The sequence below is a fragment of the Pezoporus flaviventris genome, unplaced genomic scaffold (genome assembly GCF_033815535.1).
Source record: "Pezoporus flaviventris isolate CSIRO_AGI_PZ_B2104156 unplaced genomic scaffold, CSIRO_AGI_Pfla_v1 ptg000047l, whole genome shotgun sequence".
NCBI classification, from domain to species: domain Eukaryota; kingdom Metazoa; phylum Chordata; class Aves; order Psittaciformes; family Psittacidae; genus Pezoporus; species Pezoporus flaviventris.
Genome location: NW_026892595.1, coordinates 15,721,614 through 15,734,995, shown reverse-complemented (window position 1 = coordinate 15,734,995; position 13,382 = coordinate 15,721,614). Strand labels below are relative to the sequence as shown.

Genomic DNA, 13,382 nt, shown 5'->3' with positions numbered 1-13,382 from the left:
TTCAGAATAACCTATTTATCAGGATACACAAAGGAGATACAGAAAATCCAATCCTATTCCCATTCTCTCAACCTTAGAACAGTCATATGAACTCAAACTTTAAGTCCCACTGGGTATGCTAAACTTCAGTTTCATTCTGTTTGCACCCCAGTGAATACTGGTGCAGAGCAATACAGGGCTAAGGTGGGGACACTCACTGGAGGAGACACAGGAACTCAGGTTCCTTCCCGTGGCTGAGAGTTATAGCGGAGAAAAAAACAGAGATTCACGTCCCCACATGTCATTTGCCTTGATTATCATGCTAGAAGACTTGCCAAAGTAAGAAGGAAACAGCTTGGAGGGATGCCTGCCCACAGCCAGAAGGGAAAAGGGTGTTTGCAGCATGGGGTAAGGAAACCATCTTCTGGCATGGGAAGGAGTTGGCAAGGATGACTGAGAATAAAACAGGGCAACAGTAGAGAGGAGGGGGGAAACCTCAAAGACTAGAAGCAAGCTGGTTCATGTTTACTCCCTTGGGACAGCACAGTGCATCCCCCACAGTGGATGACTTCATTGGTTTGAAACCAGGAAAGTGAGCTTCAGAGAACAGGAAATGGGGATACCAGACCCATTAAACTGAAGTCTAAAGGTTTTAGTTTGGAAGACAATAGGAGTAACTATCGAAGTTTGTTACCACCTGTTTACCAGTGGGTACCAGGTAGCAGCAGATGATGATCTTGCATGGTTTCCACATGGACGAACATGCAGCAGAGATCAGCATCTAAACCAAAGCAGGTGCTTGTGGTTATGGTCTGGAGATGCAGAAAAGGAGACAACAGAGGAAAGGACTCCCTCTGGGCCTCCACAGGCAGGCACAGTTCTTCTAGAACCAGGGGCAGTGCACACCACGGTGGCGAATGCATTCAATGTGCTGTGCTCTTCCAGCACAAAGAGGGCTCTTCTTAAAACATATGAAGTATATAGTATGGTTGAGTGACAAACTTAATGCTCCCTTCACCATAGAAACCAGTGTATTTGTAGAGTCACAAGGCTTTTCTTCTATAAAACAATAAGACTACTAAGGCAAAAAATGGATGCATTCATTCTGCTATTTAATATTACAACCTAGAAGATACAGAAAACCGAATAAAATACTGAATGGCTGCTCCATCCCATCCCTCCTCCATACATGCCCCCTCTTCAAAAGCTATGCACAGGGAAAGCAAAGCAGGAAAAGGGTTACCTTCCCTGGGGCTGTTTGCAGAGACCGCTGTAGGCACTGCTGTTCACATGGATACATTGCCAGTGGGCGAACTCAAGGGCTCAGCTCCAGTTCTTTGCAAATAGTTGTGAAAAGTGCAAAGAAATACCATGGACCATGCAAGGCTCCTGTCATGGGGACAATGGACTTGAGGGTACTCAGCTTCAAATACAACCAACTCCTTGATGATCTCAGCTCTTACTGGTTTCTACTGTCAATTTGCAGTTAAGAACTCTAAACAGAGCCCTCGTACAACAACACTGCTTAACAGACAGCAGATTTATTTTGACTGTTTCCAAGCCTTATTTTTGTTTTGCTGTTGTTTGGAATATAAATCTTTTTTAAAAAGAGAAAGAAAAAAGGGAAAAGATACAGAAGCTGTGTGTGCTTCACTGCGAATGCTGCTGATGTAATTCTCTTTGAAGTGAGCAGCAAAACTCCTTTGGAGGTTAATGAGAACAGGATCAGGCCCTCCATACTGAACTTGCACTGAGAGCAGATAAGATCTTGAATCGTTCAGAGCCAAGCATGTTATTTGTGCAACATGGGCAGGCTGAGTCAATCTCTGAATATTTTTAATGGGTGTCAACGTGAAGTGTTAATTCCACAGGTTATGTTGTTTTGCAGTTTGCCTGTGCCTGCTCTCACCAATGGTACACATTCTCTCACTGGTTGCAAAGAAAAAGCTATTTCCAGAACTGCTGCAAGAAAAAACACTTCTGAGAAAGTATAAAATGGGACTTTTACAAAGAATTGGAAAAACAAATGATTGTAGAAATACCTGCTAGACATTCAGAATGTTGGAATTCACAGAAGTAGTCCCGTTTCAAATAGACATTACAACTTTTTTTTTTGTTTTTAAAAGGGACCCTAAAATCAAAACAAGTATTCTGTAACTGATCATTTTTGAGAAACTGATCTTGATCTCTTTTTTTTTGACGAAACGGAGGAGTGAAATACTGAAGTCACAGATGCTCAGATAAAGTCTGCCCCTGGATAGTACCCATATACTCTCAATAAACAAGATCAGAAAAACAATGAGAATATTTTGAAGCTTGATGGAATGAACTCAGCACTATGAGCAGCTTCTGAATGAGAAATCTTTATTTTTTACTTCCCCTTTTTCTGTTTGCAGGATCTCCATGCACTTCCTAATGCATCTTGAAGCCAAGATGAAATTACAGCCCTCCTGAGGCCAACGGGAAGCTTTCCCTTCAGTAGAACTGGAATTTTACTCTAACTGTAAAGATGTCTTAAGAAACACTGGGCCCAACTGCCTGCTTCTGTTGAAAAAGTCATCTGGAAACATAGCAAAAGCTACCACACAATTTCCTATTCGTTCTCCCCTGAGGGGAGATTTTTAATCTTGCAGTAGAAAACAGGATCCAGGGAAACACGGCAGAAACCCTGTGGTTGGCATCTAGAGAGAGGTGATTCTGGCTGGCCTCCTCACCTTGCCCTGCACCCCAGCCCACCACCACACAGAGCCCCAGTTTTACAGCCCACTCTGCTTGACCATCTTCTGTGAAGCAACGAAGAGGGCATTCTCTTGTGACTCAGAAACACTCAGACCAAAAGCTGTTTCCCTACCTCCATCTTCTGTGGCCCTGGGACACGTGCTGGAAAACCTCCCCATGGTTTCTGCACGTCCTGGGAAGTCACCCCCTTACTGCATCTGAGTTACGGTGGCCTTCAGCTACCCTTGGTAGGAGAGACACCAATCCTGCATGACCATAGTTCCCAGTTCATCATCTCAAATCTGACCCATGCAGACAATCATCTCCTACTGCCTTTCCCCCAGCAGTCCCACCTCCTGCTCCTGCCTTTCTGACCTCTCCTTGCCTGCACATGACAGCCCCCTGCCTTACCAGACCCCCATTTTCATCTCTCTCCCCTCATGTCCTCAGCACAATGCCAAGGGTCCCAGGTCCAGCAGCATTCATCACAGTGGTCGCCCTTTGTTGCCACATATGGGCATAGGGCTTGTACTACTCCACTCAGATCTGCAAATATTTGCCTTTGTGCCAGGAAGCAGAGGCTGTGCTCAGACACCATGTTAAAGCCATCCGAGTTGCAGCTCCTAACTGGAACCAGTCAGAACTCATTTTCTTGCCTTTGCAGCTGAGCACCATTTGCTTCTTTTAATTTTATTGACAGTGAAGTGCCCAATCCTACAAAATACTGACCCCTTGTGCAGGTTGCAAAATTTCTTTCACTTCCCTCAGAATTAGAGATTTTTTTTAATTAAGCAGTAAATAAATAAAACTGCTTGCAGTTTTTTAACAGAGGTCTTCATGCTAAGGAGCGACTAATTCTCCTCTCTGTTCACAAAACAGTAAAGTGAAGCTTTCACCACAATAGACAAAGAAGTACTGAAAAGCTAACAAGCACCATAGCAAAATCTGTGGTGACCTGGTTATCCTGCTATTCTTTTTTTATTTATGTATTTTAAGAAGCCCACCTTGAGGTTTTGTGCTGGCTTTTTTTTTATCATTTTATTTCTTCTTCAGATGCATTAGATTTAGATGCATATTAGTAGGCTATAAATGAAACAGTCATTTTTGCTGAAGGCAATCATGAAGATGTGATTTGCAACCTTTTCTTCCCAATAGAAGATCCTTATTTGCTCACCTTATACGCTCAGTATTATCCTTTGGGATAGTATATGTGCTTGTATTTAACAGTAAAACATCATGATTAATGAAGCTGTCAAACACGTTGAGACTAAGTCACTTCCCCATTAGGACAGCAATGATTTTGTGATGAACATGGTATATATGGCACAGGCAGTACTCAAGAATAAACTGGGATGTGAACGAGTTACATCCTGGCAATGGCTGGAGCAAGGCAACTTCCAGAGAAGTTACTGCGAAGGCAAGGAGAAGCGAGCAGCAGAACAGGAGCAGCAGAAGGTCAGCCAAGGATGCCGTAATGGCACATACTGCCCATAACTTCCTCCACCAAAGTCAAGAATTAAGAGCAGCCAGGATAACCTCCACCCTAGGTAGGTGGGGGAAAACCAAAAGAGCCAGCACGTCACTTGGGCAGCCAGGAAAATGAGCCAATTCAGCATAGCCCCAGCAGTGCTGCTGCCAGGAGGACATTCATAGAGTTCCCAGAGAAATGAGAGCATTACCTCTGAGGGAGGGTGACAGCCCAGTGGCAAATGCAGCAGCAACCATTGAACTGATGGTGGGCAAGCTGCTGGGGGAGTGGGGGGATGCCAGGCTCTTGTCTTGCTCAGACTGCACACTCCTGTGGCTAGCAGTCCTGTCCTTAACTTGTGAAGTTCTCTGAGTGTGGTAGGGGAGGTCAAACAAGTTACCGGTAACACAGCAATAGTAGTTAACCTAAACAAGACAAGATGATAAGTCATACAGCACTGGTGAGTCATTACTTAAATACAGCAACAAGACTAGCACTGAGTCACAGGATGTAAAACAGTTACAAAAGATCTGAATTATACAAACAAGTATGCAACAAAACAGCATCAAGACATCCCACCAGAGAGATACAGCCCACTTTCATTTTTCTTGTGATCTTTGTCATCAAACTACCACATGATAAATTACTTAAAAATAATTTGTGCTGTAGTAAGTAATTAATATTAGCCAAGTTATACTAGAACTACACAAAATAAATACACACAAAAATATTGTTCTCCCTCACCCAAAGGGATCCTGGTGATACCATAGGGTGGACAAGTTCTATCTACTGTGCTGCACTATCGACATATGGTAGCCTTATATTTTAGCCTAGGGTAACACCTTATTAAACATTGCATACAATGTTTAATTAAACAATGCAACTATCAAAACAAAACAAGAAACCACCAGCTAATTGCAAATAAAAGCCTGTCTCTTCAGTATTTCTGATGAAGTTGTTTCCAAGATAGTCCACCAAAAATACTTCACATGGTGGATGACACAAGTCTCCCAATGCAGCATGTTTACATCAGCTTAATGGTTATTGTGAAGTTTCCACCTTAGTGCAGTTCAATCATGTCCAATACTTTTACATACTGCAACAAAACCTTGGGATACTGGGAAGAGGCAAGGCTTGCGGGGGTCTCCACCCAGCAGCATTTCATGCAAGGTCCTTGGCTGAATGTGGGTTTTCATTAAGTGTTGTCTGAGTAGAAGACTAAAGTTTATTTGCTCAACCTCAAGATAAGCAACTTAATGCTGTTGATTTGAATGCAAACAAGGGCAAGACCTCATGCCTGAAAGACTCTCTGATGTGGTTACACTGGAAGTTTAGACTAAACATAAGCTGAGATCTGAAACACAGTTGCCATGAGTTACAAAATCAACATGTTTTCTTAAAGTATTTATTTCAAAAGAATTGTCTACAACTGAACTATCAAAGTGGTATTGCTTTTATCTGGAAAATGCTGCACTTGCAAGTATATATTGCTTATTAAGGCCTGTTTTGCCAATTCACTCGAATTTCTCCCATATGACAGAAATGCTTGTCCATTTAGTCACCTCAAATGACTAAGTAAAGGTGTAGAGTACATTTCAGTTGGCAAGTAAATACAAATATGTCTTTCTTTTTTCCTTATATGGCATAGTGTTACCTAGTCTGGTTTAACACTGTCACTGGGCTACTCTCAAATGAATATGGGGCTCATAATGCTTGCAATGTGTCCAGGACTCATCCTGGCATGTTTACTTTGTCCTCAAGCAGCTATTATTTCATGTCTTAAAATGCCTGGAAACTTCTAAACACTAACCTGTGAAAAGCAAAACCTCAGCATTAAGTCATCAAGCCTTGCTTCCTAAAGCCTCTAACCCATTTTTAAAATTATGGTACTACTTTTTCAGAGCTGATCAGGAGCTTCAGAACAAAGCATTTCTCAGGTGACACTTCTGTAAACACAGAGGCAGCGAGGGGTTCAGTCAAAGCAAGAAAAACAAAGTTCCCTTTCTGCATATGAGCGTGAATCATTATTGCCTAAGCCTTTCAGTTCAACTGATGAACAGAAGGAAGAGATTTACAAATACAAGAAACTCCTGCAGCTATGGGCCCAAGAGCAACCCTCACTTCTAACAGGACTAAACAGCTGAAAGACTCGTATTTTTTAAACAACATTTTAATTCAGAATCTATACGACCCATTCACTCTAAGTTTGCATAACATACAGCGCTATGATGCTCTTGGTTCAACAACTGCAAATGACTAAGAGAAATCTGAGAGAAGCAAAAAGGGGGTGAACTGATACTCAGAACTGATTTTGCACAGTATTGCCACGCAGTCCTGTACTGCTATCATTGGAAACATCAAACATAACGCAATTCCAGTGTTTGAGCACTAGAGGGTCAATTCGTGATGAAAACACATTACCTCAGTTTCCTTATTTTTATAGGTAAACATTTAACTTCTTACTCACCACCTCTTCAGCTGTCATGAGTTTTGGTAGCCCAAGCTCCTTCTGAGGCCATGTAGCACTGGGATGGAGGAGTTAGTCACACAAATGCAAACGTTTTGCGAGAGTACCCTTAACAGCTTTAAACTATGTGCACCACACCAAACCCACAATTACTTTCTCTGGTCAGCTACAGGGTGAACACCTTTACAGAAGGTTCTCCCTGTTGGTCTAGTTGTCTCTTGTAACTGTGAGCAGCAAAGGACTGATGAGGTACTAGCCCATAGCCCACTTTGAAAAATACTCATCCTATACATATACAGCAGCCTCTTCTTTTGCCTAATTATCATCCCTTTGAATAACACAAAAAAAAAAAAAAAAAAAAAAAAGCAAATACTGTCCGTTTAAATGAAAGGGATCTTCAGCACCATCTGTAATTGTACCCCTGACCAACAAGCAGCACTGGCACTGGGATGGCAGCAGAAGGCTGGGCATCATCCAGAGGGCAGAATTCAGGCCTGCTAGATTGCAGCTTTGCCACTCAAGTAAAAAAAAACACAACACTTATACAAGTATATGCATACACCAGAACTCTGGGGCATTACTATATAAACAAACCAGAAATCTTTTTTCCTTACCAATAGGATTTGTTATGGAAATGGCATATCATTTCATTCCAATACCACAAATTTGCCACTAAAGAGCATTACTGCTACTGACAGATGAACAGTAAATCAACATCCCCAGCTCTCCAGGATACAGCCTTCTTCAGGGGAATGGTGACTCTGAGTGCCCCTTCATTTCATGCTATAAATATATCCCATGAGAGAAAGCAAAACTGTTGACTGAGGAATGCCTTAACAAGTACTTCCAGCCCGACCAACTTTGTTATACCACAGTTTCATTCCTACATTATCCTTCTTTTTAGGGACAAGAGAACTGGGCAATGCTGCTTCTTTGTACACCAGCGCTACCTTCTCTGGTAAACATGGCACATCAGTTACATAGACTGTGTTGTAAAAAATCCTATCTAAATTCCCTGGAGCAATGAACAGATTTGTTTTCAACACTGAGTAAAACATTACTGATGACTGCAATATACCCATGCAAAAGACACCTTTGTATCATATTGAGTCTCATGTACCATTATGTGTTGAGAAACAGAAGTATAAAAAAGTAGATAGCACCACAGCATTCAGCAATGACTGTGACCTTTGCAAATTACTTTTGTGAAAGTTCACAAAAATTAGCAAACAAAAAAGCAAGCAGTTCTTCTTTTAAGTGATTTTTAAATGAACCTAGTGTGCTCTCCAGTGTATTTATGAAAATAACGAAGATTGAACATAGAGCTTCAGCTGCCATCTATGAAAAAAAATTCCAAAGAACTAAAGGGGATCCATATCTGCCTCAAATCACAAACTGCAAATACTAACATCTTACTTCATGTAGAAATGACAATTGCATTATTCCTCTTTGAAATTTTTTAAAAATTGGTCCTCTCAGCCTTACCATAATAAAATCTCTCATTAGAAATAAATGTGCTCTCCTGTGCATACATAAACCACATACATTCAGCTGCAAAGAAACAGATCAGTCAAAACAACTCAAACATAATTGTGTACTGGCCAAAAAGAATTCCACTGCAACTGAAATTGAATGGCTTGTACTTCAGGTCATTAGCTGAGTGTTGACCAGTACAATTTTAAATGCTAAAATATCCCCCCCCCAAAAGGAAGGGGGTATAGAAAGAACTGAGAAAAATGTTCCAAATATCTGAGATAGCAGGAACTACATTTATGTAAAACATATTAAAAAATAACGAAAAACAACCCAAGTCCTCATCTCACCTCATTAATTTTGTTGACCTTCCCTCATTTTTCTGTGGTTGTTTATGCATCATGATTTGAAAAAAGTAAATGAGCCAAAAACATTTACATCTCCCTCTAGATCTAGAGTGAAACACTGCATTAGCCTGTAACACTAGAAAACAGAAATCAAGCCTCATAATTAGCCAGTCTTTCCCAACAAAGCCATGCTTGCAGAATGGCACTTGAAACAATGAATCAGGGGGAGGAAAAATAAAAAGGAGGAGAAAAAAAAAAAAGACATGTTGTGCTGAAAGCTTTAAGAATGTGTGTACTTCCCATAAAGCTGAAATGTTTCCATGAACATACCATTTAACTCTGGATTAACCAAACATTCCAAATTCAGAGAAACCAAACTATTTTACTCATTAAAATACTCTGACAATATTACAACATAGTCTAAGTGTCATTTTGAGCAGCAAGTAAATCCTTTTTTTCTTTATTTCATTTTAACATGAACGCGAGAAGAAAGGCTAAGTTGGGAGAACCCTTTTCTTTAACAAAAAGATAAAAAAAGAAAAAGAACTGGCGAGCTTCTTTCTTCTGCCATATAGCAGATCTCTTCTTGGATTTCACACCACTGACCATACCCTGTCAGAGATCTTGAACAGTTTACATTACTTCTTTTGAAGGATTAATCTAGACCGGCCCAGAGATAAAAACCCAAACGCACAATGAATTCCTACACTGAATTCCAGCTTGTTACTGTGAACTCAACATAAGAAAAAAGGAATCCCACACATCCTGTAATATATACACTGATTTCACAGAGGATGTGAGTTAGTCAGAGGAATACGTAAAGTGACAAGACAGTTTTTTACAAAACCTCAATTTATTTCAGAGAAATTAAAAATATGGTATTTAATATATATAAATTTCTATTCCTCTATAAATATAGATGATCTTGTGATAATGAACAGAAATAAATGCATACCAAATTCAAATAATTTTGCATTTCAGGGTATGGTAGCCATAGATAATGCTTATGAACCTAAATACAGGCATTTGTAATATAAAAAAAGTTTAAAACAATACAATCAGGAAAGAAGCATTCTGCTGTTTTTCATACAGAGGACTAAATACTCAAATGCATCTGTTGAAAGTTACAGTTTCATTTTTAACCTTTTTTTTTCCTTTGTATTAAGGAGCACAATCCCACACACCCAAGAGCATACAAGGCAGTAGATACACTGCACACACAGTATCTTATCTTTGCAGTATGCACTGTTATTACTGTACCAAAAAAAAAGTGGCGGGAGGGAAGACAGCAGAGGCTCTTTAAGGTCTCACATCCCACCAGCGTGCTTAGAACATTCTGGTTTGCTGTTTTCCCTTTGTTTTTACTACTGGCAAAAATCATCACACCCTCATAGCGTGTAATGAATTAAATGCCATTGAATTAAAATTTAGGGGAATGGCAACGGCTCCAATGCTTCCCAAATGAAGAGCCAGCGTATGGATATAATTAAATGCGGGGGCGGGGGGGGGATAAAGGGGGGGAGGGGTGAAGAGAAGAATCTGAACGTTGCATTTTATTCCGTTGAAGCTCTTTTTTCACCCAGCCCGTATTTCGTGATCCTAAGTCCGGCCAACAGCAGCCCGGCGGGGACGGGAGGCGCTGGGAGCACCCGCAGGGAGGCAGGGCAAGCACCGGGCGCGGCCCGGCTCCGCCAACCCCACTACGGCCTTGTGACCGAAAAGTGGGCTTAAAAATTAAAAACCCAACACAAAACACCACAGAAGTGGAAAGTTCGGTACATCCATGTCCCCATCCACCTCCTAAGCCATCAGGCATGCTACAGGTGCAGACGGTGTTAAACCTCAACTCTTAACGCCGGCACAGGCCAACTCTTCTCAAACTACGTGGCGCGTTTACATAAATCTCACCGAACTGTTAGAGGGCAGCTGACGGTCAATGCCCCCCGCCCCGGGCACTACGGGGAGGCCGCCGCTGCGGGCACACCTCCGGGCAGGGCTTCTATCTTCCCTCCTTCCAAAAGTTCCTGCCCGGGTCAGCGGGGCTCGGTCCCGCCGCGGCCAGCCGAGGAAAGGTGAAGGGAAGCACCGTCCCCACGCCGGCTCCGCCGTGCGCGGGCAGGCGGGGTCCGTTCCCCCCGACACAGGGCTGGGCGGGAAGCGGCGGTCCCTCAGCACCACCTCCGCCGCCACATACCTCAGGCAGGCCGGGCCCGCGGCCTGGACCCAGTCCGCGGCAGGCGGCGCCCCCGGCTGCAGTTTCGAGCCGGTCCCTGCTGCCGCTCATGCAACTCCGAGCAAAGCCATTACAAAACCTGCCGGTGTGAGGGAAAAAAAAGGGGTGTTTTGGTTTCTCTTACCGGCAGTTCTTCTTATCCTGCATAACGAAATAAAAACCCAACGCCTTCTTTTAAATAAAAAAAGGGGGCAGACGGGGGCAAGGAAGCAAAATCCGCAAACAGGTTAAAAGTGTCCTAAATAATTAAAAAAAAAAGCGAGATTTTTGTAATTTAAATACAAATATACTTACAAAATCTTACAGAGGCTATTTACATCCCTCTCCCCCAACCTGACAGTGCGTTCACTTCCTATAGGAGACTGCCTGAGCAGAGCCGGGAGGGCAAAGCCCAGCGGCCCCAAACATGGGGCCGTCCCCAAAGTTTGCCCAGGCTGGCTAAGGAGCCGCTTCCCAGGGCAGAGCCCCGGTCCTCCAGCCGGCTTCCCGCCTGACATCCCCCCATCACGGCAAGCAGTGGTCTCAGACGGTGGTCTCGCCCTGCTTGCTGTTGGTGAGCCTTGTGTAAAACTTCCTCCAGGAGTTCAGTGTTTTCCCGGACCAGATCCAGAAGCCCGAGGTGATGCCCACGATTAAGGTCATGAGATACTTGATCATAAAGACAGTGAAGTCGGGGCTCATGGGTGGGTGGTGGCTGCTGTGGTTGTTGGGGCAGGGGATGGCATAGCTCTTGCAGCTCTGCGTGACCCAGCTCCTCTCCCACTGTTCCCTAAAAGCTTGCTCGTAAAAATAGCAGGCAATGACAATGGTGGCCGGCACCGTGTAAAGGACACTGAAGATGCCTATCCTCACCATGAGCTTCTCCAGCTTCTCTGTCTTGGTGCCGTCATGCTTCATGATGGTCCGGATCCTGAAGAGGGACACGAAGCCAGCCAGCAGGAAGGAGGTGCCAATGAACAGGTAGACGAACAAGGGGGCCAGTACGAAGCCCCGTAGGGCATCCACATTGTTGATGCCCACAAAGCAGACACCACTGAGGACATCTCCGTCCACCTGCCCCAGGGCCAGGATGGTGATGGTCTTGATGGCTGGCACAGCCCAGGCGGCCAGGTGGAAGTATTGGGAGTTGGCCTCAATGGCCTCATGGCCCCACTTCATGCCGGCAGCCAGGAACCAGGTGAGAGAGAGGATGACCCACCAGATGGAGCTGGCCATGCCGAAGAAGTAGAGCATCATGAAGAGGATGGTGCAGCCCTCCCGCTTCGTGCCCTGTGCCACAGTTCGGGAGCCGTCCTCGGCAAAGCGCTCGTTGCAGACCACTTTCTCCTCCAGAAGGAAGCCGGCGATGTAGGCCACAGCCACTGCCGTGTAGCAGCCCGAGAGGAAAATGATGGGCCGCTCAGGGTAGCTGAACCGCTTCATGTCCACCAGGTAGGTGAGGACGGTGAAGAGGGTAGAGGCGCAGCAGAGCACAGACCAGATGCCGATCCAGGTGCGGGAGAACCGCAGCTCCTCTGGCCCGAAGTACATGAGACCGTAGAGTCGGCCGGGCTCGCAGGGGGCCCCGCAATCCTTCTCCCCCAGGAAGCGGTAGTTCAGGTAGGAGGGTACCTTCAGTGCCCGCGGGCAGGAGAAGCGCCCCCGGGGCTCGCCGGGCCCCGCACCCCCGGTGCCGCCGCCGGTGCCCCCTCGGTGAGGGTTGCTGGTCCAGCTCTCGGGGCGCAGGGCGGGCGTGGGGGTTCCGCGCTCGGAGGCGTTCTGCCCCACGCAGAGCTCGCCGGCCCCGTGCACCGGGAACTTCTCGCAGCGCAGCGTGTCGGGCCACTGGAAGCCGAACTTGTTCATGAGGGCCTCGCAGCCCTGGCGGGCCCGCTCGCAGAGGGAGCGGCAGGGCGGTAGGGCCTGCTCCAGCACGGTGCACACCGGAGCGTACATGGAGCAGAGGAAGAACTTGAGCTCGGCGGAGCACTGCACCTTCACCAGCGGGTAGAACTGGTGCACCTCCAGTCCCGCGTCCTCCTGGTTGGTGTGGCCCAGCAGGTTGGGCATGATGGTCTGGTTGTAGGCGATGTCTGTGCAAAGCGGGATGGAGATTGGCTGGCAGTAGCCGTGGTCCGGGATGGAGATACCCCGCTCACCGTTGTCCTGCGGAGCCGGCGGCTGGCCCCCGGCCGGCAGCACCGCCGCCCACAGCACCAGCAGCACCGGCAGCGGCAGCCACGAGCACCGACCATCGGCCGCCCGCCGCCCTTCGCCTACTGCCCCGCCGCCGCTCGCCGCCGGCCCGCGCCGCTCGGCCATGCTCAGTCGGTGCCGCCTGCCCGGTCGGGCTCCCGCCGTCCCACCACCGCTGCCGGTGCTGCTCCTCCCGGCCCGAACTTGCGACTCATGAAGGGAGCGGCGGGCAGAGACGGGACAGCCCCGGCCGCCACTCGCGCGGCTGCGGCGCGCAGCTCTGCCCGCTTCGGCGGCAGCGCCCGCCGCGCCTCCGACTACCGCCACCGCCACCTCCGCCGCCGCCGCCGCCTGACCATTTGTGCCGGCCCCTCGAGCCCGCGCCCCTCGCTTCGCCGCGCCGCGCTCCCTCCGACCGGTTTCCAGGCGCCCCGCAGTCTGCCTTTCACCGGGAGGGAGGAGCCTTGAAACCGACGCCGAACTTTCCTGCGTAAGGGACCGTCTCCCAACGCCTCACCCGGA

The 13,382-nt window shown here is 46.3% G+C and overlaps 2 protein-coding genes across 2 annotated transcripts in view; both read right to left on the bottom strand.

The window, feature by feature from the left end:
- AKAP9 (A-kinase anchoring protein 9) overlaps positions 1 to 13,382 on the bottom strand; it is a 429,434-nt gene that overhangs the window by 396,390 nt on the left and 19,662 nt on the right. The window lies entirely within an intron of this gene.
- FZD1 (frizzled class receptor 1) lies at positions 9,285 to 13,363 on the bottom strand. The gene has a single exon (XM_061468439.1). The coding sequence runs from the start codon at positions 12,984 to 12,986 to the stop codon at positions 11,208 to 11,210; it is 1,779 nt and encodes a 592-aa protein (XP_061324423.1). The 5' UTR covers positions 12,987 to 13,363; the 3' UTR covers positions 9,285 to 11,207.